General features: G+C 36.1%; 3 protein-coding genes across 3 annotated transcripts in view; 2 read left to right on the top strand and 1 right to left on the bottom strand.

Moving 5' to 3' along the window:
* Window positions 1-12,304, bottom strand: part of LOC131799115 (collagen alpha chain-like) — a 45,058-nt gene extending 32,754 nt beyond the window's left edge. The window contains exons 1-10 of the mRNA XM_059116784.2: window positions 12,038-12,304; window positions 7,168-7,193; window positions 6,642-6,680; window positions 5,567-5,620; window positions 4,412-4,501; window positions 3,127-3,192; window positions 2,397-2,441; window positions 2,199-2,252; window positions 1,561-1,614; window positions 632-685 (exon numbers count right to left, since the gene is read on the bottom strand). Of these exons, the coding sequence (XP_058972767.2) occupies window positions 632-685; window positions 1,561-1,614; window positions 2,199-2,252; window positions 2,397-2,441; window positions 3,127-3,192; window positions 4,412-4,501; window positions 5,567-5,620; window positions 6,642-6,680; window positions 7,168-7,193; window positions 12,038-12,107 (552 nt within the window). The 5' untranslated portion in view covers window positions 12,108-12,304. The remainder of the gene's footprint in view (window positions 1-631; window positions 686-1,560; window positions 1,615-2,198; window positions 2,253-2,396; window positions 2,442-3,126; window positions 3,193-4,411; window positions 4,502-5,566; window positions 5,621-6,641; window positions 6,681-7,167; window positions 7,194-12,037) is intronic.
* A 1,167-nt stretch (window positions 12,305-13,471) lies between these two features.
* LOC131799164 (origin recognition complex subunit 4) lies at window positions 13,472-20,519 on the top strand. Its single transcript, XM_059116852.2, has 13 exons — window positions 13,472-13,685; window positions 13,774-13,864; window positions 14,115-14,190; window positions 14,808-14,893; window positions 15,353-15,401; window positions 15,788-15,936; window positions 16,192-16,295; window positions 17,412-17,481; window positions 17,822-17,908; window positions 18,753-18,861; window positions 19,483-19,578; window positions 19,885-19,952; window positions 20,217-20,519. The coding sequence occupies exons 1-13, from the start codon at window positions 13,513-13,515 to the stop codon at window positions 20,397-20,399; spliced, it is 1,341 nt and encodes a 446-aa protein (XP_058972835.2). The 5' UTR covers window positions 13,472-13,512; the 3' UTR covers window positions 20,400-20,519.
* A 1,222-nt stretch (window positions 20,520-21,741) lies between these two features.
* On the top strand, window positions 21,742-25,778 carry LOC131799131 (cyclin-dependent kinase 2-like). The gene is made up of 7 exons (XM_059116803.2): window positions 21,742-21,953; window positions 22,231-22,308; window positions 23,553-23,673; window positions 23,970-24,242; window positions 24,334-24,395; window positions 24,575-24,716; window positions 25,141-25,778. The coding sequence occupies exons 1-7, from the start codon at window positions 21,838-21,840 to the stop codon at window positions 25,237-25,239; spliced, it is 891 nt and encodes a 296-aa protein (XP_058972786.1). The 5' UTR covers window positions 21,742-21,837; the 3' UTR covers window positions 25,240-25,778.
* The last annotated feature ends 1,487 nt before the right edge of the window (window positions 25,779-27,265 follow it).

The raw sequence follows: 27,265 nt of genomic DNA, 5'->3' as shown, positions 1-27,265 counted from the left end.
TGATAGAAAACATTTATAGGCACACTAAGAAATAGGAGAAATGAAGGGTCAGAAGGCTAAAAGACTGTTAAGTATTCAAGCCAGCCTTAAGTTCAGTTAACTTGCTAAAATAAGACAAATGAGGGAGAGCAGAAATATGCTTCTAGAAAATAGTTAGTAATAATATATAATATTATATAATAATGATACCAAAGGAAAGGTTGATACTAAGACAAATGTTTGCAGTGTTGTTCTGGCAGTAAAGAAAGTTTTCCTTTTTTTGAAGACGTTAGGATTTTTTAAATTACCTGGGATTTTGTCCTAGAGATTATAGTAGCTGTATAGGCAATTGTTTCTTATAGATTCTTAGGATGATTAGTACTTTTACACTATTGGCATGCACACAAAGTGGTTCAACATTTGACACGTGTTTCCTGATCATTCATATCTTTTTGCATGTCATTCTTGCTCTTGTCTTCATCACTGACCCTTTCTTGAAGGACCACACCCCTTCTGGTGCTATTCAGTGTCAACCAACAAACAACACAACAAGTATTTCATATCAACACACCTTGGTATAAAGTCCCAACTGAATAAGGATCTCATAAATGTTACAGGTTTATAACCAGCAATTATGAAATACATTACTTACTGGTGCACCAGGTGGACCACCCTCTCCATTAAGTCCAGGTTCTCCAGGGTCACCCTATGACATACATTACACACTGATTCAGAACCACATTATAGATCATACATGCCCATCCTTATTCCCATGATGCTGAGCAGAAAGGAGTATCTGCTACACCTTCAGAGCAGGATAAAGGTGCATTATAAGCCAACCCCCCTGCATCCCCTGACAGTTGCTGGTACCCATTTACACTCCTGGCCACGAACAATGCTATGACAACCTATGAATGTCAACTAAGTTGATTATGTGTATTAGCTGCTGTAAGGAGTTTCTGCAGCTTAAGTTTCAAGCGTAAGCCCTTAGTCAGCTAATGACCAAGAGTTAATGCTCTTTTTAATTATCAGCTTTAGAAAATCTTGATGGTGGCCAATATCCATGATCAACTTAGTTGACAAAACTAAATCATCTTGTAATACTCCCTAACAACACAGCACCACAGTTTCTTCAGAAAATTACCACTTCATAAAACTTTTGATTTGGGTAGCCAATCCAAAACAGATGCATCTTTGCCAAAATATAGTAGAATCCAGGTTTACATTCTAGCTTCCTTAATGTAAAGCCCATGCAAATGACTAGATACTACAATGCCATGAAAAGGCTATGAATAAAACTGTTCCATCACTTTAATGAGACTCATTTTCATTAAGGACCACAAAGGCCCAACATTTCAGATGTTAGCTGATTCAGAGCTATCAATAAGAGCCCATCAAAGCTGTTAGCTAGCCTGCCATTTTAAGGCCAAGACTTTCACCTCATTTTACCATGATGGAAGGCCTAGTACCAAATCTTGCAACAAAACAACACGGCATCCAGCACAACCTGGCTGCTGTGTGGTTTTGTCATTGCTGATGGCCCTGTTTAACCTGGCACAACTGTACTTTACTTTGACTTACATCAAAGCCATCACGTCCAGCTTCTCCTCTGGGTCCTGGCGGACCAGGACGACCCTGAAAGCAAACCAGAAAAATACCTTATCAAACCAGATTATGACACAGTTCAGCACAGCAATGAAGAGTTCCTGGGAAAATGTGATTGCAGAATCCCCCGCTACTGTGCCAAATTCTCTAGCAACATTGTGACAACAAAGCTATTATATTTAATTTTATTTCCTGATACATTTCATAATGAGAACCTGAACAATTTGTATTAATGAAGAGGTGTTTTGAAGCCAATTCTACAAATCACAACTTAAAACTGGATGAAATTTCAACATATGTAAGCTATAAATTTAGTGTCCTATCCAAGAATTCATGGTGCTTTGAAATGGAAAGTTCAAACAATTCATAAATATATCTATAAATACATAAGAGGTACATGATTTAAAAACAACAATTAAGATCTTTGAAAGTTGTTGGTACCCGGTTAAACTTTTGTTGAAAATTGTTACTATAGCATTGAATATAAACAGTTATCACAAGCACCATTGAAAGGATATCACTGAGAGTGGATGTCATGGCCCTGAAATGCCACCTTTAGTGCAACTGCTGTACTTCAAATGTGTGCATTAATTCATAGTTTTATCTCCACTTACAGGGGGTCCTGTATCTCCTTGTTTACCAGGCTGTCCTGCTCCCCCATTTGACCCCTAAAAGGTGAGAAAATGGTTCTGTTGCAATCAAAATGCATACAAAGTACCTGACCATCTTAATAAAGTACTGAGTACTGAGACATAAGGAAATAATACCCAAAAAAAAGGTAAAGAAAAAAGTTTAAAGTATTCTGTACTTACTGGGGGTCCACGTTTTCCTGGGCTTCCTGGAGGTCCTCTGGGACCCTAGTTTTATAAAAAATTCACATAATATTAATATTTGATGACATTTTTTCTTACCTAACTCAAGAGTGCATTAATCACTATCACCCAAACCTTCTCTGTTTGTTACGACAACATGATCAACAATTACTCCACATTCTAGTTCACCAACTGTTTAATTGTCTTCTGTGCAATTTCTTCAATTGCAGCTCGCCTGCAAGGAGCATTTCTTTATTTCTATATCATCTGCAGTCACAATGTTATCTGTTTCACTGGATTGTAATCAAATTTTTTTAAATAGGAACAAAAATTTCTCTAATATTTGCCAGGTTTCACCAAGTGACTTCATAGCTCAGTTGGTAAGTGGGCTCAGTCTGAAAGGCAGGAGTCTGAATTCCAACCCAGCCTTCATTTTCCTCAGCTTTTTTGTCTGCAGTTTCTCTAATAGCAGTTCACCTGCTAGGATCTTAGTCAATCTGATTTACCAAACATACATTTTTTTTACATAATGCAGTCAGATATAAATGATGTAGCATTTTGTCTCAGATGAGGCACAAATCAGAAACATTTATGAAATTTCAAGCAAACTTGTTATGCATCATGTTCAAAGATACAATTATTTATAAAGTTCACTATGTTGGCATTCTAGATTTTGTACCGCAAAAGGATAACAAATAAAATTTATAGAAATACAGTTGAAGAGACTTACTGGAGGGCCAGTTTCGCCTTTGATACCATCCCGGCTGAGACCAGGATCGGGTCCTTTTACTCCAGCCTGAAATGATCAATATACACCTTAACCCAACTCCCAGAAGTGATCAACAAGTAACTTCTCCCTACAATATCCATAGACTATCCAGCAAACAGGTAATGAGGACACTCAAATGTATTAGGTAAAAGTTGTTATCTTCATCTAACACCAAATTCTCATAACTAATTTACAAGGAAATGTGTGGCAGCTAGAAGAGAGAATTAACAATCGGATCTTGGAAGTTGAAGGGTTAAATTATTTAAAAATATATACAATGTTTAACATTCAGCAGAGCCCCTTCCTTGCATGGACTTTTGAGTGTACTTCTCTCATAAATTACAGAAACTCTTTTAAAGACATTTCTCTCTTTTTTTCCAGGAAAGCTTCAAAATATTTTTTCATCCACCATATGCAACTAGCAAGCCATTTCCAAGTTCCAAAGACCCTCACTTTCAAAATGAGGCTGATGGAAAATATATCTCATTAGCATAAGAATGAACATCGATTTTCAGACGAAAGGCTTTGCATGTACCCTCATTAATTAACCCTTTAACTCCCAGATCAAATTTGTAATTCTCCTTATTGTCAACCATACAATTCTTACAATATTAGTTCAGGGAATTTACTACTGGATCAACTAATTATCCCCAAATCAACATTTTTCTTTATTCTCATCACTTACCCAGTTGTTATTGTATTGATATTTTGAGGAGAAATTCTGTCTTGGTCATTCATGGGAGTTAAAGGGTTAATGATATTTTAGAGTGATAAACATCTAATTTTTCCCAACGTCATCACACGTTGAGGTTATGGGAATAAAGTAAGTGAAGGCAAAATAAAGAAGCTCCTGATTGTTCGATAAATCCTCCTTGTAAGTATCATTGGAAGTGTATAGAAAACTGTATGGAGAACTCAGAAATTTGTTATTTAGATGATCTCATAAGACACTGCTAACCCATAGGGGCATGTACCCTGTAGTTTATATTTGACACTCTATAGGTGTAGTTAAATATTAGAGATCACAATGAATAAATTGTTTCGTGAACATAGTTGTCCTTTATATCCCTAAAGTAAACAGCTCTCCAAGCAGTGACCATTTCAGTCACCATAGCAAGTTGAGGTAAAAGTTTTTCTTCCTTGATCTCAAACTAAAGAACTTCCAGAAACAATTTCAGACATTGTTGGTTAAATAACTGATTCTCTCATTTTCTAAATTTAAGTCAAAAGACAGGAAGGTACTAACACTTCCAACTGAACCTCCTGGAGGCCCTGCTGGTCCCTCGGGTCCAGCCTCTCCTGCTTCACCTTTCGGACCAGGTCTTCCAGGGTCACCCTGTAACACAGGCCACAAGAAATTTAGAGATCACATCATTGTTCTACCATTTATGCATTGCAGACCTATCATGATGTGAGGTATAACTTTTTCTTGGGCTTCCTGTTGAAAGCTCAAGTTTTAAGTTTGTTTAGGGTTGTCATTTATCTTCCAAAATGACACTTGTGGGAATTCTGTGCAGGTGTTGGGTATATAATTTAATCATCAGCCAACAACCTCCAACTGCTTTCATGGCTTGTTTTTCACATCACACTTTAAACAATTGAAACAATACACAATAGTGTTGAGTTTGCACCAAAACTCATAATGCTCAGGTGCTCAGAGAAAATTATTAAGTTTTTTTTTTTTATGAAAATATGGATGTTCAAGGCAAGGGGCTATTAAAAGAAGTGAAGTAAATCCACAAAAAATTTTTAGTCTCACTCTATGAGATTGCTCTAAAAGCCTCCAAAGAGTAACAGAATGACTTACTAACAACATCATATACTCATTAATACATTACTCCATTTAGTAACACCCCTGTCATGGAAGGAAGCCCAAGTGAAGGCCACTGCCTTTTTTGTTATTGACTGTGGTATTTTACAAGGTTTTCTAGCCCTGAGAAAAGCAGCAACTGCACGTATGTAAAATTACAATAGTTTTTTTTATATATGTGAGATACCACCAATCAGCTGCTGACATGTCATTTATCTTTCAGTCCACTCTGACAGGTTGATGAATGAATGGCAACACCTTCATCATTTTCAATGCGAGGTTGTTTATTGAATTTTCTCATCATTAAGGCCAAAAGGTGTTTATTTAATAAACAAAATAATACATGGATTCCTTTAGGCATGGAATTTCTCTTCTTGTGTTCAACTTGATATCTCTTTCATTCCCACCAATCACTTGTGAGATATCAAAATGAACACGAGAAGAAAAATTCGATAACAAGGGTGCTCATGTATTATTCCATAAGCAATTGCCATTTTGAATTAAGTTTGCTGTCGAGTAGTGATCCTCTGCCAAAGAATTTGTGGATTTTTGGACACAAGCTACTTGGAACATGATTAAAACAGTACATACATTATATCCTCTGGGTCCAGGAGGACCTGGGGGGCCTGGCTCTCCACGGTCACCCTATTGAGGAAAAAATTATCAGAGAAACACCATGAGAACTCATAGACATACTCTGCAGAATATTTAACAATTATTCCATGAGAGTGTGTGGAATAAAAGATGATAAATAGCCAACCAGGATGCTAAAACCATTTTTCTATCAAACAGGCATGAAAGGAATAATTGTCTTATCAAATTAACCACTTTTTGGTAATGTTATAGGAACTTACTGTGACAATGAGTGTAAGTTAAAAAAGCTTATTTCAATACTCCTACATAAAACCAAGCAGTTACAAGTTCAAAAGCCCCAAAATAACTGACAACCCTGAATGTGCACATCATTGTTAGATCATTCATTGCTTGCTCATTGGGATTACTTCATGTACACGTGTATATGTTTGCTGCTTATATATATGGCCCAAAATTTATGCCTGCATACTTCTAACAGTATTTCCTTGCACTTAATATTTTAAAAATAGCAACACCGAGGTGAATTGTTTTCCAGAGAAAGTGATCCAATATATGAGCTGATTTATTTATAGTACTTCACTTATTGATTACATAATGAGAAAAAAGTAGGCACCAAGTATCACTGGTCTAAAAAGTTAAATAATTATTTAGCGCTTGGAGCTTTCATTGTTTTAGCTGCCAAGGCAAATTGTACACAATTTGGGCACCATGTTTAACTGGTCAAAGTATCTCATTATTTAGCACTTGGAGCTTTTGTTGTTTTAGTTGCCATGACAAATTGTAAACAATTTTGGCACAAAATTTCAGCAAAAGTTGCATATTATTTTGATAACTGTGTTCAGCAGTCTGTTGCAAGCTGTTACATTTTGTTGAAAAGCTATCATTAAGGAATTTTGTAACTACTGTAGGTCTTCATTTACATAAGTTTAACACAAAACTTTCATTAAGATACTACCTTCTGATTGAATCAATATATTTAGAAAACATAGACAACACCAATTCTTATGCTTCCTTGATCAGTCATTCAACTCCTAAAGAGGATTTTTGATAAAAAGTCAGGATATTGACTTACTGGATCACCATTTGGTCCTCGAGAACCTGGGTTTCCTGGCTATAATGTTAAAAAGAAGTCAACAGTAAATGAGCTTTCCTGCTGGAAAATCCACACAGCATGAGAGAAGAAACTGAAACATCACTGAGCTCTCTTACATTAGGGTCAATGTGGAAAAGTTCCCTCAATATTTCAAAATTTCCATACTACAGCTAAAGTAAATCAATGCTTTCAATCCTAAGATCTTTTTAGAACTCCCCATATCAACTGCTATACTGTTTGACTATGGGACCTCCACAATCCTTTAACCCCTGTTACAGAGTCTAAAATCTGATCTCTTCTCTCAGTGTCACTAACAAACCAAACATAAAGGTCCTGAAAAATTAAGGAAATGATACTTGCATGCTAAAGAATCACTTAACCATCAATTGCAAATTCTCCTTGGTAACAGAATGGAAAATGTAAAGGGAACAGTAAGGAGAATGTGCATGCTGATCAATGTAAGGGTGTTGAGGCTAACAACAACAGAATACTGAGTAGTACTTACTATGGGAGGATATGTGGGAAGTGAATCTACAGAAAAATAAAAAATGTAAGCCATGAGTTGTACAAAATAATACTTTTCTTATTTGCACCCCTGACTTTTGGTATGTGGCAGCTTACAGAAAAAAAAAAAGTCTTTTAGAAAACTTTACTTTTTATTGTGACTGACAAAAGTTCCATGATTGTTTACAGTTTTTTTTATGTATGAATAAAAAGAGCATACCTCTCTATCTGTGTTGCACAGCTTCTGAAAGCTGTTAATTACAATCAATGGCAACTTACAATTATAGAAACAATAGTAGTTACATCCATTATAGCAGCAATATGGTGGAAGACGGTTTGCACGCTTTGGGCAGTCCCGGTTCAATACGCAGTCATTAGTGACATCTTTACAGTTAATAACCTTCTTGGTTGGACATGGGCTATCATTTACTGGAATAAAATAGTTATGGAAATGTCATAAGTAAAGCAAAAAAGGCCAAAGTAAAACAGACATGAAAAGATTGTGAGAATTAATTCACCACCATATGCTTTTTGAGGAGAAAGGGGAAGTCCTAGCCAATTTGAGATTGAGAGTTTGTATTAGCTTTGTGTGATATTTCCTCTGCTTTGTTTTTATTGTGATTAGTTTAGTTTTAGTTTACAACACTCATTCCAATAGTGCTCTGACCCCCAAGAGTGACTAGCATCTAATTTCTCCTTACAAAATCACTCTAAAAGTTATACATCACATCAAGGTCATACGAATGATTACCAACTAAAGAAACTCTCGATTGTTAAACAAATTCTCCTCATCAGTACTTCTGGAAATGTGTAGAGAAAAGTAAGGAGAATATGCATACTGATGTTAAAGTGTAAAGGACTTAATTAGAGATAAATGGTATGTTCAATTCGAGGAAGAAGCAGAGCCAAGATGGTGCTGCTTACAGGATTGAAGCAAGTGGCAAAGCTGTAGTATGTGAAATGATTTTGTGCTGTAATTCTGTTAGTGATAAGCTCTTAAAGCTAGGAATATTAGAATCTTATAAATATTTATTGGCATCCAGCTAAAATTCTTTAGATTATTTCAAATTTGGTCCAGTAAAGCTCTTTAACTGAAAGATTGACTTGCAATTGAATTTCAAGCACCTTTGAATAATATTACCAATTAACAAAGACATTTACAAGCCAGGATTCATTCCTTGTAAATCCCACATATAATCTAACAATGTTCCATTCATTTAACCTAATCAAAGTATGTCACCTTACCAGCCAAATAAATAGAAACACATCTTGGAAGTAAATGTAATGATGCTCAGTTTTAAAGAGAGTATTTCAAAAACAAGTGGGCTCTACTAAAAGTTCCACACTACAGCCTTTTTGCCACATAAACCATTGAGCCCTAGGAGTCATTGCCTACTAATTTCTCCTTACATCATCACAATCAAATCAAATGTGAAAGTCATGATAATACAGGAAATAATCACCAATTTAGAAAGCTCTTCAAAGTCAAATAAATTCTCCTTGTCAGAACCATAGGAGATACAAAGGAAAAAGTGTGGAGAATATTAACATTAATCTTGGGTGAATTTATGTGACCTGTTTCTGATACTTGTTGAAGCAAATTGAAGAAGCCCTCTTCCAGTGGGAGATACAAAAAAATGAAACCTGGCCTGTAGAGAAACTTCTTTAAACAGTTTTTTCTAATTCACATGCAAACTTAAACCACATCAATAACTGTGCATAAAATTCAGTCTGATGTGAACAGCACTTGTGAGACTAACAGATGAATAAAAAATGCTAACTTTGGAATTAATATTACACAGCAACTATTACTTTTAAATATAGCTGTTGTAGTTACATTTACAGTTTAAATAAACTACTTTTACTCTTAGCTTAACCTGGGAACAATGCTAGTACGACAGGCATTACACAGCACATTACAAGTAAAATTTTCAATGCTTGTTTACTCTAAACTAGCTAGACTTGGAAAGAGGAGAGAGGCTGGAAAAAATTTTGTACCGTGAAAGATTAAAAGGACAATAATTAAGTTTGCATTAGTGATGATAACTAATTTTACTGGAAATGATTAAGATGACACAAAACAAACAGCAACAACAGCTTCACGGTTGTTAGTTTTCAAACAACTACATGACATGGTAAATGATCTGAACAAGTAACAAGGCCACAAATATGATATGATTATCAAAGAAGAATAATAGTGCAAAGGTAATTTTAAAAAAACAACAACAACAACAAAAAGTGACTGTTTACCACTAAAATCTTGATTGACCCTTTCCCTTCCAAGATCTCATTTGTAATCCTCCTTACTATCTACCATACAGTTATGCGAGTTCACAGAATTTGGAATTGAATCCACTGATAATCCCTAAAGTGATATTTTCTTTATTCCCATCACTTGTCCGCTTGATATTATATTAATATTTGTAAGGATGGAAGTTAAGTGTTAATAAGTGTTGAACTCCTTCGTCAAATTTGACGGAATCATTTCTCAAAATCTATTTCAAACTTATTTCATATTTATTTCCTCAGCGGAGTAGATATAGCCTAGAAATGTTCCTTTCATACCTTGTGCCTTCAGGTAAGGGTAAGATGAGCGAAATATATGCAATATTGAATTGAAAATTGAAGTACGATTAGTGTAATTGACACAACTGATGAAAACAGCTGATAATGCTAAACATAATGTGGAGAGCAAAAAGTTAGAATCGTGATTACAGTGAGACTATACAATTATGCCAACAATCACTGATGCATGACTAAATTAATCAGGCGTTAGAATTACGATATGAACTGACAGTGAGAGGAATAAAAGTTGAGGTGAAGCGATGAAATTTACAGCGCTGTAGCGCTGCATGGCGATGTCGCATGCATTCTCAGAATTGATTATTATCGTTCTTTCCGCTTACCTGTATTTCTAGCTGTTTCTTGCGCTCTGGAAAATCTTCATGGCAATTCCAAGTCTGCGAAATCTCGACCAAAACGACTGTTTTCAACCCGAAGTAATTGAAGAATTTTCTCGGAGGAAAGGGAAATCTGCGCGTTTTCTACTAGCCTTGTTCCCAGGCTTTCCTGGCGCCGCATCCTCACTTAACAGAAACTCTGCAAGAGTCTTAGGGATGGACTACAAACTTATATTGTTTCCTCAAAATTAGCGACAATCTCGCTCGGTCTCACCTTTGCTTAAATATCAAGAGCATCCGTTTAAACTTTGAGTCCTCTGTCGCAGTTTTAAAGAGGGATTCACAACGAGTGTAAACAATTTTTTGACAGAATTTCTAAATCTAATTTATTAAAACTTCTCTGATACGTCTTTTTTTTCAGTAAATAACGCAAATGGGACAGTGAGATGAAAAAGAAAACGTTTTGAAAATGTCTTAGCAAGCACTGAATACCTCATTTTATAACTCAATCGCCTTTGTCCAACATGAAACAGTATCTGAGGTCAAGCAAGAGTAACGCTATTACTACTGTGAACGATTTATCGTGACTGGAAAATTTTTACTCTTTTTTTGGCAAAAATAAAGAAAGCTTTCGGTCAGAGAATCACATGAGATTGTTCTTGATAATATAATTTGTTTCCCTTGAAGTATTCATAATGTTTTAGCGACGATTTCTCCCTTTACAAATCATGTAACGCTTTTTACCCTTGCAATTTTTCGGCAAATTCCGAAAGAATTTGAAACATATCATGTTTCGCCGAGACCTCAAATCACGAAAATAAAATACAACTCTCTTTTGTACTCTTTGTTCAAAAACTTGAAAAAAAATCGCTCTACATAACTCTAATTAGCCCTAGGATAATTTTGAAAATTTGAACCGCCTAATAAAATACTTTCTTTTTTTTCCTTCATTTTGTTTTGTATCATTTGTGCTGTAGGTTATCGATGGAATTTCTCGCGCGAACTGGCACCTATCTCTTGGTGTTTAGTGAAAATCCCTAAAGGAGCACTTTCACGTTATATAAACATTCCAAATGATCACTAGAAATAGCGAAGAAGTCGTAATTTCAACCGAAAATTCGAAGCTACATTTGATCCATACCAGGAGCGCCTGGATGTGAGCTGATCGCTCGGTAGACAAAAGCCCTTTGTGACCGTCTAACGCAATGCCCGATTATGAACTGCGGCAAGTTAGCTCACAAAATAGCTCTTACGTTCAAGCAAAAAGCCCAATTTCTTTTAATTTTACCCTTAACCGATAGATACTTTCACAAGCGGGAAATCTGGGCCTATAAAAAACCACTAGGGAAAGGAGAGCTGCCGGAGTTACCGCAAAACAAACGTTCCCCACATTTGCAAGTAAATGGAAACATCTAGACACACAAATTAGAATGTACGAAAGTATCAAAGACTGCTTCTGTTAAAGTTTTCTGAATGAAAGTAATGTTTTTCGATAAATCTGTTGATGAACCTTCAGAATCTGGACAAGCGCATTTCACACGCATAACGTCGATATGCTCCACTATTGAAAGAGGGGTCCTTTGTTGCAAGAGGATATTCTACCGCAAATACGAAAAAGCTTGACCTAATTTTCTCCAGTTTTTCAATATCGGTAAATTTCAGTGGCCGGCTAAGGAGAAACGGTTAAGTTACAGTGATATTAACTTCCCATCTACGTGATCTCAACGGAAATCCATCATGATCATGAAGAAGCCCTTGTGTGAGTAGAAAAATGTGATGGGATCGCATGCGATCGTAATGTCTCCGCGCAAATTTGCGCCAAAAAACATTATGCTAAGCTGCCACATACCAAAGAAGCTAACCTAGTTGCAACCCAAAACTTATTAAGTATCCTTTAAAATAAAATTCAAGCTGTACATGCGGTAATAACTAGAAGAACACATTCCAGCTAACCACGTCCATCAAACTTACCTTGTCCTTCTACGAGAATAAATAATGAAATTCCAATTAGAAGTGTCCTAATCGCATTGGAAGAAAACATGGTGGCAGTAAGCCTTCTATGACGGCCCTTGCTGGTGCAAAATGCTTTAGAGCACTACACACCAATCTTTGGACCTCACAAAGCCACTACAAGTTAATAATGGTGGATGCGGTGGCAGTCGCTTGAGGCGCGGTTCGCGATCAGGCTCTGAGCTGAGTGGTGAACGAAGACATTCAAGACCCTGCAAATTGACACCACTTCTATTGTATTACAGACGCCAGATCAGACTTAGGACTGAGTTGTCTTTCATAAGATCACATCTCTATGCCCCTTTCATTCCTGCAATCCCGAGCGGCATTTCGGCCTCGCTTGACAGACTAAAACTTAAAAAATAAATAGCCGATTCATGAGATGAAATAATTTATTTTTTCTTCTTCTTGACACAAAACTCCCCTTCTCCTAATCTATTATTTGAGGCAATGGTTTCAAAGGTGAGCAGAGAAAACAGCTAACTCTGACAACAAACATTCACTGTCGAGTGGAATGCGTGACACAGGCCGCGTGACCTCTCTGAAGTGACCGCAAATGGTTTTCTCTTGGGGATTTAATAGCTTGAATTTCAGAATTTTGCCTCATAGTGAACAAACAATTGTTTATTACAATATCGTAGAGACTGATATACTTTTTCAATTTTATCTGTTATTTAAAACTGACTCAAAGAGTTCCACTCTCATTAGCCTCGATTCCTAATGATATTTTCTGGAAGCGGAAAAGCAGAACTTTCTTAGACTTTCTGCTGTGAACTACACTACGCAATCAAGAAGGCTTTGTTATCATCCATTGGGAAGATAGTATTACAACACGTCAAAAGACACATGTAATGACGTGACAGAGAACTTCAAGTTTTGAGGATTTGAAAGAACTCTACGGTCACAAAGCTCTAGTTTTCCCGGAACATTAATAATCAAGGTAAAGAGAGAGAAAAATCCATTTTTTCTTCTTTCGCTGTTGCAAGCCAGGGTAAGGGTAGCTTTAAAGCCTAGAAGGCCGTTGGAGAACCAAGAGCAGGCGTGTTGCATGGCAAACTTGAGAGAGACACGCGAGTGAAAAGGCACTCGCACCTTGGCTTGGGAGAGTACGGCTATACTAACTTAGGCTAACCTAACCCCTTGCCTCCTCTCCCTATTTAACACTGAGCAAAAAGCTCCTGCTCTGATCTTCTTTATCATGCTTAGTAAAATAGAAACGACCTCAAAGGACGAAAAAAAATGAAAATAAATAAACTGTTGCCGGAAAATATACAAACAGAGAGGAGAGATAATGATAAAATTTACCGAGTAGCCCTTCTTTTCACCACCCCAGGGGGTCCCGCCTAGTCCGGTCATCGTATATCTCGCCCCAATCCTATTCGGCCCATCCTCGAGGCGAGTCTAGTTGAAAACATGGCGGACTATTTGAGTTTTTGATGTGCTTGACAAACAAAGTAGGAAACGGAATGAAAAAATCGAAACCACAGTCCAAGAGAGGGGTTCGAAATCCTGATCCTCAAATAATTTGCGAAGTACAAAGTGTGTTGCGCGGAAGAATTTTCCATGCCGATGTACCTCCTCAAGTGCATGGCTTGGAAGGGCAAAAGAGGTTAGTTCTTGTACATGCAAGGTTGAACGAAAAGGTTTTTCATCCGCTGCGAGACCGGCATCAAGTATTTCTGTCTTTTTCTGAACAGGGAGTTACTAGATCTTGTCCAAAGGTGCGCACAATATGGAGAAAGCAATTCTGTTTTACTGATTGGTCCAAGAGGTAGTGGAAAGTCCCTGGTGAGTTCTCTTAACCCTTTAACTCCTAGAAGGGATCAACTTGTAACTTCTCCCCACGACAGCCATACATTATCCAGAAAACAGGTTATAAGAATACTCAAACTTATCAGGTAGAAGTTTTCATTTTGATCTTACTTCAAATTCTCATTACTAATTTACAAGAAAATGTGAGGCAGCCAGAGGGGAGAATTAACAATTAGATTTTGGTTGTAAATGGATTATTGATAACCGCTATTTTGTTTTCTTGCAGCTGGTGAAAAAAATCCTTGAAGAATTATCTAAAACAAAAGGAGTGAAGCAGAACCTATTAGAAGTGCATTTAAATGGTAATTAAGCACCCACAGTGCAAAGTTCATATAGACTGACACTGGTTGGTAGATAGCTATCTCTTTTGGGCTCCCTGGGGTTCTTTGATGGAGTTTACTTTTGGAAGTAAGATGCAGGATTATTGAAATTATATTCAGTTTTAAAAAAAAAACTAGCAATTGTACTAAAGAATAAAGGGGGTAAGTTTCTAAAGAAACTGTGGTGCTGCATCGGAGGGAGAGTATAACAGGTAATTTAGTGTTAACAACTGAGTTGAAAATGTAAATTAGCCACTGTAAAGGGTAAAAAAAGCTGACATTGTGAGCGTTAACCCTTCATCAGAGTGCAAAACGTCAGCTTTTTTAACCTTTACAGTGGCTAATTTATGTTTTCAACTCAGTTGTTAACACCAAATTAACAATTGTACTAAAATTTTGGATTGTTATTTATAAGATGCAAATTAGGATGTGATGCATTTTTCTGCAATTCTGTATATCTCTTCATAACCAACTAGTGTTTCAACTGTATGGACAAATTTTACATGTATTTTTTTCTTCTTCTCCTCTGTCACAGCCAAACTCTATTAAGGGTGAGACTATTGATAAATAATCTCAAAAACTGTATTTTTTGCCGGTAGGTCTTGTTCAAACAGATGACAGATCAGCTTTATTAGAAATAACAAGACAACTACAATTGGAGAACACAGTTGGAGACAAAGTCTTTGTAAGTAAGCTTATTGAATTAACCCCCTGTTACTGAAATTTGCAATAATGCAGCAATCAATTTGAAGCTTTAATGTCCTTCCCCCCCATTCTTCCGGCCAACCACTTTTCATTTGAACTTTTAGAGATTAATTTGTTCAGATTCTGCCCCTGCCCCCACCACCCCTGGGGCCAAAATTGTGTTTAAATGCCCTGCTCAATGCCTGTTTTGATTACCAATATTTTTGTTTTGTAAGAGGCAAGGGTAGTGATTATGACTCTCTTGTAATCTTTGCTTTTAACTCCTCTACATCAAAAGACAAAACACACTTGTTCCGCTGGAGAGACTAAACAGTTCTGGTTCAAATTTCCCACCCCACCCAAGCAAGGCTCATATTCTTCAGGGACCAGGGGGGAGGGTGTGTTGGAGCTAAAAGTTGATCAGTATATATTAGCTTACAATTATGGCTTTTGGTTTCAGGGCTCTTTTGCTGAAAACTTTGCTTTCTTGCTGGATTCACTGAAGAGTGGTAAGTTTTTTTTACTGCTTTTTACAAAATAAAAAATTATATGCCTGAAAAAATTTAAAGGTTACATTAATTAATTTCTCAGAAATGAACATTTTGTCCATATTATTGTATAACACACTACTTATAATCATGGTTTTATTTAATGTATCCATTTTACATAATTTCAGGTCTTGCTTTTCTATGGCTAGCAGTTTTAAGTGCCCGGTACAGAACTCGCTAGTTGATTTGCCACCTAGAGTGATATTTTTGAGCACTTAGTTGTCTACAGTGACACTGTGAGCATTACCTCCCTGTGAGAGGCTCTTGGGACATACTCCCTCAGAAAATTGTGGAAAAATGAAGTAGCTTAACATGTATACCTCCTCATATACACTTTTTTTATCCAGGTGGAGAGGAGAGCCAGTCAATCCTGTTTATACTGGACGAGTTTGACCTGTTTACAAACCACAAGAACCAGTCCTTGCTGTACAATTTATTTGATGTGTCACAGTCAGCCCAGACTCCAATATGTGTTATAGGACTTACATGCAGACTGGTAATATAATCACAAAATTGTGTATCCAGCAAAGCCATGCTATACTTAAAGGCTTTGATATGTTTTTATAGGATGTACTTGCAGACTGGTAATGAAATGACGACATGGTTCTTATCAGTCAATCAGGACATGTACACGACCATTTGGGCTATTAGTGTTCATGCTGAGGTACAAGAACATGATCAAGGTCTAATCTTAATTTGTTTCTCACGCAATTTGTAGTTTTTGATTCCTTGCTATTGTTTTTTTCCTCAGGATGTTGTAGAGCTGCTGGAAAAGAGAGTGAAATCAAGGTTTTCCCATCGCCAGATTCATCTTTTCATGTCAGAGACCTTCGAAGATTATTTGCAAGTAACAAGGTGAGGTCTGATCTTTTTGTTCTAATAGTGGTTTCTAGAGCAGTTACTTTTCAAACAAAATGATTTATTTACTAGAAAAGTAAAGGCAAGTGATAAATTGTTATATCTTTATTTATTTATAATCATTCACCATTTATAGGTGCTAACAATTGAGAGAAAAATCTTCTGTGTTAATTTAATAGTTAACCTTTTGACCCCTAAGAGTGAGGAGCATCTAGTTTCTCCTCACAATATCACCCTGGAATCACACACTAATGTTGTTGTGTCGTCTAGACTCAGTCAAGTTACTTCTTTCATTGCTATTGCTATTGCTCAACTGAATTTTATTAAAGAATCAACAAGCTATATTAACAATACAGTACTAGGGATCAGTAATACTACTTTTACATAGGAATGTACTTTTACAATCATGTACCGATCGTGTCTTACAGGATATAGCGTGACTATAGTAACGCTTAGGTAACGCAATACACTACAAATGTCATGAGAATAGGGGAAATGATCACCTACCAGGGAAGCTCTTGATTGTTAAACAAATTCTTGTTGTCAGCACTCAAGGAAATTTATTGAGAAAATTATAGAGAATATTCTAGCTGATGTTATGCCCAATTTTTTAAGGTGGCTGGTTACAGTTTGGCTAAGCTGTGACAAGCAATATTTAGCAAACTTGTGAACCAACTCTCCCCTTTTGCATTTAAAGGATTTCACACCTGGGTTGACAAAAGGATGGAAGTTCACAATAGTGGGTGCAGCATGGTAATAGTTATTAATATGCTCATGTTATGGGAAAACCCCATTAAACAGTTTTTGTGGATGCTCTTGAAAATCCTTATAATAGATATTTTTTAACCTCAAGATTTTCATTTTTGCGGTAGGGCCACCCTGTTAAGCAAATTTCAATAAATTTGGAAAACTGTATCCAGCCACCTTTAATGTCAATGACACTCTCAGGCATGATGTTCAAACTGTCCTTACACAATTAGGTTGGTGATAGCCAATCACTTTAAAGAATTTTGTTATCACCAGTGATAATAGTTTTATTTTGTGGTGGTGGACTCACACTTTACAGGATATTAATTGAAAACCCTGCATGACCTTTTACATCTTTTGCCTCAGAACAGTTTTGGTGTTACCCTCAAATTTCAAGGATAGGCAATTTGTGCAAGCCTGGAATTCCCACATTGAGGTACAGAAAGATTCTTAATTATAGTGCAAGCCCTTGTAAGCAGACACTCCACAATGAAGGTGTTAGTAAGTGGCTGGGGTGTAGGCTTCCTATAGCATTAAATTTTGTTCCTGTAAGAGGTACAAGTGATAGATAGGCATCACAATGAACACTGGATGTGTAGAAAGAAAGATTTTTTTCTTTTTGCCACAAGGGTGAGATATAGAGAAACTCTGAGTCTTTATGAGACTACATATTAAGATTATAGCAATTGTCCAACTAGTCCACTTTGGGCTGATTTGTCGGCATGGAGATGAGCATCCAATTTTTCATTACATTTTCTGGTGACTGTCATCCTTAGGAGCTGTTAGATAATGAAGAAGCTAAAGCTGTATTGATGAGACAATTCAGCATAGAAAAAGATGTAAGGAACTTGCATCGTTTACTGGTGAGTTGAAAATTACTGATACTTTTCAATGCTGATTGCTATGCACATTCTCATAAGCTGCAAGAGCAAGTTATGAAGATACAAAAAATCTTCAAAATAGCACTTAAGGTGCTCATTTTAAATTAACCCTTTCACTCTGAGGAGTGACCAGAAAGGAATTTCTCTATACAACATTAAGCATTTGACCCCTTCAAGTGATCACCATCAATTCTAATTTCTCCTCATAATATCACCCTTGAATCAAATAGTAAGGTCAGGAGAATAAGCTCTAGATTGTTTGAGAAATTCTCCCTGTCAGCACTTTAGGAAAAGCCTAGAGAACAGTATGGAGAATTTGCAAACTGATTTTAGGGTTTAAACAGTTAATACATTTTCAGTGAGAAAGGTTTGGAGAAGAAAGAAAATTACCAACTGGGTGATTTCATTTGACTTCCACTAAATTCTCACAGCTAAGATTGTCATAAAAGTATATTGGAATGTGTGGAGAATTGATATTTAAATATTAGGAGTGAAAGGGTTAAGATGGCAACAGTTTTTGAAGGGCAGGACTTATGCAAGGGAAGTTCCTGAACTTTTTTTCCCAAACTGTGGCAAAATATAATTATTTATTTGCCATATAATGACTTGGCATGAACAATTTTTATACAAGGCTGACTCTTAAAGTTTTCTTGACAACACAATTGAGTCGTAATTATTTTTCCAAAGCTAACATGATCACATACTGAAAAAAAATAAGTTCATGTATAAATGTGCAAATTGAGGGAGGTGTTAATGTAAGGATTTTACAGTATGAGTTGTTGAAAATACAGTTGCCCTGACTCATAATATACATTTTATGCTTTAGACTGTTCCGGTTTGCAGTATTTCTGAAGATCATCCATTTATAGAACCAAAGGACTTGATGGATGCACAAACCAAACTTGGAATTGACTGCAAGGCAGCAATGTTGTGTGGTAAACTACCTATAGAGTTTTATCCTGCTTTCAAGAAACTGCAAATATTTATATTAGCTATAGATTTCACAATATGAAGTGCTGTCCACTGGTTTTAAAATGAGTCAGCCTAGTAGTCATCAAGATAAAATCATCAGTGCTCCAATTCACAATTAGAATCCATGGTGCTGTGTGTCTGTTCAATAACAGATCACAGAAGACACCAAAATGTGGTAAGAAATGGCACAGACAGCACAGCTTAGTGTGTTTCTACTGCATTTTGATATCATCTGTGATCTATAACTGAACAGACACAGGGCAACATGCAATCTATTTGTTTTATCCAATAACAAAGCAAAGTTTGAAAATAGTGACTCTATCTGTGCCCCTGTCCTCCTTTTCATAAGTAGGAACCAATCAAAAGGAGTGTACAATTCTGCTTTTTATGTGAATCTCTGTAATCAATCTTTCAAGCTGAGTCTTGTTTCACTTGCTACAGAACCAGAAATTGGTATTTTCGTGCCAAAGTTTACATCCTCTTGAAATTTTTAATTGGAAGAATATCATGCCTTGAAGACAACATCAAATAGGAGTATATTTAATAAAATGAATAAATTTGCATTTATTGTTAATCTTTTGTAGGAATTTCTGTGCTGGAGTTATGTCTTATCATTGCTATGAAGCATTTGATCACACTATCAGAAGGAGATTCTTTTAACTTTGAGATGGTTTACCAAGGTATTTTAGAATCATCATTAGCTTTATCATTGCCCATCATGCTTTGGGAAATATTTCCCCCTCCCCCCCCTCCCCCCACTTCTTCCTTCAAAAATTATGTGTAAAATTATGACACTGACTATGTTTTGGGATTCTAAAAATTATCCTTCCCTTTGGAAAACTGTTTGTAACTTCCCTAAAACTTTGACCAAGGACACTGCCACTTTGAATCTTGCCATGGCAAGTAATTCAGCTTTCCACCCTCTCTTTTTGCATCAGTTCATTAGTCAAGGTATTAAATTAATTAGGTTCCTTGTTTATTTGCAGAATATCAAAAGTTCGCTCAAAAGAAAGGATTTGCAATTCAATCTTTTGAAAAACCGGTTGTTCTAAAGGTTCGTGTTATCTATCAGCAATAAACCTACTACAAAAGTAAAATCCCACATCAAAATGCCACGTCATCAGTTTTGGTGGTCAAAGTATGAGAAACATTAACATATATACAATGTTATGTTATGTTATGTTATGCAAGATTTAAACTTGAACTTTATCTCCAGTGACCATTTTAGGATTTGAAGTTTCCAAATGGGAGTTTAAAGAGATTTATTGTTGCACCTGTACATGTATATCAGCTGATTCACCAGTTTCTTGTGTTTTAGGCATTTGAACATTTAACAGCATTGGAGTTTGTGAAGTCAATTGACAGTATTGCAAAAAACACCCCTAAAGAATACAGACTTGTCACTTTGCTAGTTGATCCAACACAGATAAATGATGCACTACAGAGATATCCTGACTGTCCAACAGAAGTCAAACAGTGGGCTACAAGTGCCATTGTATGAGTATGCTTTGCTGTATATATTACATTTCCTTGAGGAAAAAGCTCTATCATGGAAACTTTGTCAGGCTCTGAATATATTTTTGTACTTTATGAATAAATGTTTCTGCTGATTTAAAATCAATTTGTTAGTCTCTTCACTTTTTTTTTTAACTTCTAAGCATCCTGTTCAAGCTTTCTTAACCCTTTCACTCCCAAGATCTAATTAGTAATTTTCCTTACTATCTGCCATACAATTCTTATGTTAGTTCAGAGAATTTGGTATTGGATCCACTAATGATCCCATGATTGATATTCTTCTCGATTCTCATCACCTGCCTGCTTGATATTGTATTGATATTGTAAGGAGAAATTCTGTCTTGGTCACTTGTGGGAGTGAAAAGGGTAATTACTTCTCTTAATTCAGCTTCACTTCACACTTCCCTTGCTCCTAATTACTTTAGTACAGGGTCCTCATTAAGTGCCAGCTGTTAGCTTAAATGAAGTTACCTCAAGTACTGAGCCGCCTGCTTTGCGTGAAATAATGTGCGTAAGTTATGAACAAGGAGAACTACACCTCTGCACCATGCTGAGAAAGGTATACTGTACCCTCTTCTAGTTGCTCACCTAGACAGACCAAAATTTTGTAACCTATGGGACTCAACTTTGATTGAGGCTCTTAGCCTATCAGAGCAACATGGAGAAAGAAACATCAAGGAGTAAATTGAAAATATGTAAGCATAGAGAATGATTTCTCTGCATTTTACTTGTATTTTGCGACACATTTGCCTTTATTAGGGTGGTAGTGGAGTAGGCCTTTACTTACACTTGACTTTCTTAAAGCCTTATGGTTCATGTGGGGTTTTCTACCTTGTTATGTTAGTCAGTACTTCACAATTACATTTTATGCGAAAAAAATTGGTAAAAATATGTATCATAACTCCCATAAGTAAAGGCCAAGAAGTGGCGTGATTTCATGTGGCTGTGTGCAGACTTTAGTTGTGAAAATATAAAAGGGAATGATCAGTTGAACAAAGTGTTGAGTACTTCCTATTTTTCTTTCATACTTATATCCCTCTTTCAATTTCACTCTTGTTTAAAAATAACAAACTGAGTCACCAAAGAAAATTTCAAAAGTGTTTTTGGGGTCAAAATTAACCGCATCTCCACTTCGTCCGCCATCTTTGATATGATGGGGGTGATAACTGACCGAAGAGATGCCTACTTGGAGGCTCATATCGAGATTTAGCCAATAGAATTCTAGAAAAGTGTTAACGAGAACCAATCAGATTGTTGCGCGGGAAACATCAACCAATCACCAGTGTAACAAAGTAGCGGGAACAGGCTGCAGAAACTTGCGCGTTATGTTTGTTGAGATGAAAGAAAATATATGAACTTGAATTTCTACCTCTTTTATATGACAAGAGGTTAGCGGGAAAGTGCGGATTTTTTCTCGCTCCCTCATGGAAGCTTTCCGAAAGCTTGAGAAAATTGGAGAAGGAACATACGGCGTTGTCTATAAAGCAAAAGATATCGAAACAGGACAAACGGTCGCTTTGAAAAAGATTCGGTTAGATGCGTAAGTATTACAAAGTTTTGTGCATGCTAACCATCGGTTCATCCCTGGAATTTCCAATATTTAGTTTCACTTTAAGGTCTATTCGAAAATTAAGGATAGTTTGACTAAAACTCTTCGTGTTTTTTGCAGTAAAATTGAGGAAAATGGCTTTAGTTTCTTTAAAAGCGTGGGGATAAACGTGGAAACCTGCGAACGCTCATTGTGAGCTGGCATGAGTTGTTTAGCCATTTATTTTGTAGGCTAGTTAAAATTGCGTTACCTTGCATTTTTCTCTCAGGGAATCTGATGGAGTTCCAAGCACAGCAATAAGGGAAATTTCTTTACTCAAAGAACTAAATCACCCAAATGTGGTGAGGTAGGTGAAAATAATTGAAAGCTGTAACTGTTGTGGTTGTTTAGACCTGTGGTTTCTCTTGCCTTGAGCTCACTGCGATTAAAACAACGGCAATCAAATATTGAAGACACTGTCGGTGACTATCGTCAAATGGTACGAAAAGAAAATGCTTCTCTAAACACCAAATAAAAATACCAAAAGTCCTGTAGGAATTTTGTTAATGAATGAATGAGTGGCGAATGTTGGACTCGACCAAAATGTAGTTCAATTTGTGAAAACCACCCAAAGAGCGTAGGATTATTGTCGTGAAGCCTCTAGAACATCTCAGACGAATACGTTATTTAATTTTACGATTGTATTTCAACTTCAGCGCTTTGTGTAGCATTTTACAGCTAGGGAAAAGAAAACTATTTGTGGGATCTTCGTGTGTCCTTAATTTGTGTCGTGTGATGTCCATTGCGATGTTTTTCCTTATGTTAATTGGGTTCCTTCTTCTTATGAAATCCCACCAGAGTCACTCAGCCTCCATTTAACGAAACTATTTTCATACATTTCTCTTAAGTCAGGCTTTTTATAGTTAGATTGAGTGCTGGTAATCTCATAGCACTGCATCTGAGGATATTAGGCTGATTTCGATAGCCATTGCGTTCGCTATAATCTCTCAGATTGTTCATTTCGTTAGAAAGTACATAAATAGCGCTCACTGTCTAATTTGACCTGGGGTCAAACGGTAGAGTAAGTTTTCAAGGTTGATATTTTTGATAAGCAAAAGGAAAGCGACAAAATCGTTCCTTGTCATCTATTGTTTGAATTACACCACCATATGTATTATACCCACGTGTTGACAATGGTGTGAACAATGGAGCTAAGCTTGCCCCTTTTTCACAAATGGACAACTCCTTGTAAAATATCGGGATTCAACAATTGAATTCAATTCATTCCTCAACTTGCAGTTTTGGTATTGTTGTTTCTTTTTCTCTATTGTCATCTTAATCACAGATGGAACCTAGGTTTTGTCTCAGTTGCATTAATAATATTAAAATAATAAATATTACATCAATAATGCTGATAATCTTGATGAAAGTAATCTTGTTTTACTGTCTGATTGGCTGTACTGTAAAAAAAACCCTGTCAAAACATAAGGAACATAAGCAACATGCTTTCTTTTGCCCAAAAAGCTGATTCATCTGAAGATTTGTATTGCTAAGTTTTAAAACTTTGGGAGGAATTTGGAGGCAGTTGTAATCTTTCTTTCATTCACACAGATTGTTGGATGTGGTTCCCAGTGAAAAGAAGCTCTTCATGGTGTTTGAGTTCCTTGATAGAGACCTTAAAAAATACATGGACTCAGTACCTGCTGGTGGAATTTCACTACCTTTAGTCAAGGTAACATAATTTCCATCAGTGAAATTCTACTATGCCTCAGTGTTAACTGTGTTACCTGCCTCAAATTACTTTTTCACCTGCAAAGAATCAAATTCCAGACCTTAAAGTTTTCCTCTTGGATGTTCTGCAACTGAGCTACAGTGAACCCAATGATGAGCTAGGTCATTATTAGATCTATATGTCACATGCAGCCTGCTTACTGTAACGATCAGCTATCTTTTTGAACAGCCTAAATCCATTAAACAATTATGCTGAGATTAACCATCTGTGCCAACTCTAAAACTTTTTATTTCCAGAGCTACCTCTATCAGTTGTTAAGTGGTATTGCATTCTGTCACTCACACCGAATCCTACACAGAGATCTAAAGCCACAGAATCTTCTTATAGACGCTCATGGATCCATAAAGCTGGCAGATTTTGGTCTTGCTAGAGCTTTTGGAGTACCAGTTAGATCTTATACACATGAAGTAGTAACCCTGTGGTATAGGGCACCTGAAATTCTCTTGGGTTGCCGTTATTACTCCACCCCCGTAGATGTGTGGAGTATTGGATGTATATTTGCCGAAATGGTCAGTACAGCTGCTTTTTCCCCATAACTGCCTCTTATCCCATCTTTAATGTGTTCTCTTGTTTTTAAACATACCCATTGACTTTTCACAGATAACCAGAAGAGCTCTTTTCCCTGGAGACTCAGAAATTGATCAGCTATATCGAATTTTTAGGTAAGTTAAGAGAACAAACAAGATTTGAAACATATCTCCAATTAATACTGTAAAAATTCTCAAGGGTTAGTTTTCTTCAAACCATCACAGAACTGACACCATTAGTCTCTTAATGTTAATTGATAGAAGATTCTTATCCAAAGAAGAGATATTAAGTAGTGTGGCACTTTACTTCACAGAACATTAGGAACTCCAGATGAGAGACTATGGCCAGGAGTATCTGAGCTCCCTGATTATAAAACATCTTTTCCCAAATGGCCTGTGCAAAATCTTCTCCAAGTTATTCCTGCTTTAGGTCAATCAGGTGCTGATTTATTACAGGTGAGGCTAGGGGATATTCACTGAATGATGAAACAATAGGAAAAATTGATAAGAAATCATTATCACTCATTTTGCAGGCTAAAATGGAGATCAGCTCATGTGATTGATCAGACTGTTTTGTGAACCTTTTCTTTTTTTCAGTTTTAATTCTCAAAGCCCTTCAAACTGATAACAATGGTAACAAAGTATATGTTCTTGGGTACAAATATTTCGTTTGAACCCTCCCCTAGCAGCACGGGCTAAACTGACTCGTAGTCAGTTACTTCAAACATTAATTCAGTTGTTTTATTGGTTGTAAAGGTTTATTCAGTCCAAAGTAAACACTTCATGATCTTTTAAATGAAAGAAATTCATAACTTAATTTATCCAACTCTGCTTGTGAGATAATCATCAACAGTGCATTTTTGTTATTACTTCCTTGCAGCAAATGCTTAAATATGAACCAACAAGTCGCATATCAGCCAGGAATGCTCTAAGTCATCCTTTCTTTAGTGATGTAAGAAGAAGTGCACCAAAATCATGAACCACTTTCAAGGTTCTCCATCTTCCCCACTTCCATAACTAGAGGATGACAGAATAACTATTTATAACTAAAAAAGTGTTTATAAATGTCACACAAACTTGTTCCTGGAGCTCAATACTCATGGAACTCACCCAAACAGCATGGTGGCCATAGTTTTGTGCTATTTCAGATAAGGCACTTTTCTTCTACTCTCATTACAATATTGTCACAAGAACATCATTTTAAAAACTGCAGTAGAAATGCAGTTTCCATACTTCTTTCTTTACAAGATGAATTAGAATTATTGCAAAGAAATGGCTTAGAGTCAGCTATATTTTAAAGCCACTTCAAATGCTGGTGCTTTTAAATTTACTATTTTGTGGAATTTCTGGTCATTAGCTTTACATTACTCATTGTAAATACTTGTACTCGTGTGCCTGTTGTACTGTAGATACATGATACCTTAAGATGAAATGTTTCCATTGTATTACTTAATTTAAAGTACTGATGAAAGGCACTAACAGGAGTGCAAATATTTGAAAGAAAATTGTACATGTATGACAACAGAAATAATACATTATATAATTCAAAAATAAATATTTCAAAATATATAATGTTCAGTTTTTTTCAAAGACAAACTTGTGGTCTCTGAAATATTTGCTTCTGAGCACTTAACAGTATTTGTTCCAAATGACTCCAAGAATCAGCATCCATCCCACTCAAGGCAAGAGTCTTGAATAAAATATACAAATGCTAGCCAAAAAGTTATTTTATTTAAAAACTCTAAATATATTACTGACATGGACAATTTTTGCAAGTCCTATACAATTCTCCACATAAAAATAAGCCATTAACAGATCTGAATCTCTTCTAAATGCTCTCAGTGCTGGCAATGACTCTAGGTCTCTCAAAACAACCAAGATTTACTGCAATCAAGATCACAATAGGTATATAAATGTAATGAAAACCTGACCTTTTTTTTTTTTTTTTTTTTAAACAGCTAACACAAACAAGAATTTTGACTGGGAAGGGCAAAACTATTAAACAAATAAAAAGAAATACCTTGATCAAGAAAGGTGTGCTTCAGCAAAGATGTGCAAATAGTAAAATACCAAAGGAAGAACATTCTTTAATTAATACTACAAACAAAAAAAACCACAGCCAGATTATAACGGCATTAATGGCTAAATAAACATTCTAGAAATGTTCCACAGTCTTTTTGTGATGAGAATCACAAATTTAACCAATAAACCAGAAACAAGAAATACTTGATTGCCTTGTTTTCCTCCAAAAAAGGATTTGGTCACACCTTGTGTTAACACTACTTGCAGTTACATATTTCCTTTCAAAAAAACGAGGGAATTCTACGGAAAATACAAAATTAATTAACAATATTGAAATATGGTTACAATGAACTATCACAGTAGCCGAGTGTATACTATATACATGTGGCATCTTATAATAGCTTTTAATTACTTTTGAATTTGAAATTTGAAGTGCAAATAAATACATTGCAAAGGGTGTTTGACAAGACATCAGAGAATGTCATGTGCAATCAAACATTTTAATGGAATTTCACTTCATGAATCTGTTCATTATGGCAAACAATGTTTATTGAGGACAAACTTTGCGACGAGAGAAAAATTGTCCACAATTGTTCTAAAAGCAAAATCCCACATAGCTCTTAAGATGAAATTAAATATACACATGAATGTTTCTGTACATACTCCATTAACTGCCACACCATAATTTTTTTTGTGACTTAGTGCAGAACTTATTCAGAGGCTGTGTTGAATTGAGGGCCTTGCCTGACTAAATGTCCTCATATTTCTTAAAATGAATAAGAGTAAAATAGGAAAATAACCAAAATATCCTTCATTGTCTTGATGGAAAAATGCATTTGCCTTCTGCGCTGACTTGCTCTTCCTTGGCAAAAATGCCTAGTCACTTTCCCCTTTGTGGTCTGATTCTGAGAACTGCATTTACACTAGAGGAACTGTCCTTTATTTGCAGTGAAGACATTGTTTTTAGAGAAATAAGACCAAAG

Source organism: Pocillopora verrucosa, chromosome 10 (assembly GCF_036669915.1).
Source record: "Pocillopora verrucosa isolate sample1 chromosome 10, ASM3666991v2, whole genome shotgun sequence".
In the NCBI taxonomy this organism is placed as follows: domain Eukaryota; kingdom Metazoa; phylum Cnidaria; class Anthozoa; order Scleractinia; family Pocilloporidae; genus Pocillopora; species Pocillopora verrucosa.
The sequence above is the reverse complement of the archived record's forward strand: the minus strand, read 5'-3'. Positions and strand labels throughout refer to the sequence as shown.

Coding starts and splice junctions, on each gene's coding strand:
- LOC131799164 (XM_059116852.2), top strand. CDS start 13,513: ATGTGCTTGACAAACAAAGTAGGAAACGGAATGAAAAAATCGAAACCA. Junction 13,865..14,114: donor GAGGTAGTGGAAAGTCCCTG/GTGAGTTCTCTT, acceptor GTTTTCTTGCAG/CTGGTGAAAAAAATCCTTGA. Junction 14,894..15,352: donor CAGTTGGAGACAAAGTCTTT/GTAAGTAAGCTT, acceptor TTTTGGTTTCAG/GGCTCTTTTGCTGAAAACTT.
- LOC131799131 (XM_059116803.2), top strand. CDS start 21,838: ATGGAAGCTTTCCGAAAGCTTGAGAAAATTGGAGAAGGAACATACGGC. Junction 21,954..22,230: donor AAAAAGATTCGGTTAGATGC/GTAAGTATTACA, acceptor TTTTTCTCTCAG/GGAATCTGATGGAGTTCCAA. Junction 22,309..23,552: donor AATCACCCAAATGTGGTGAG/GTAGGTGAAAAT, acceptor TCATTCACACAG/ATTGTTGGATGTGGTTCCCA.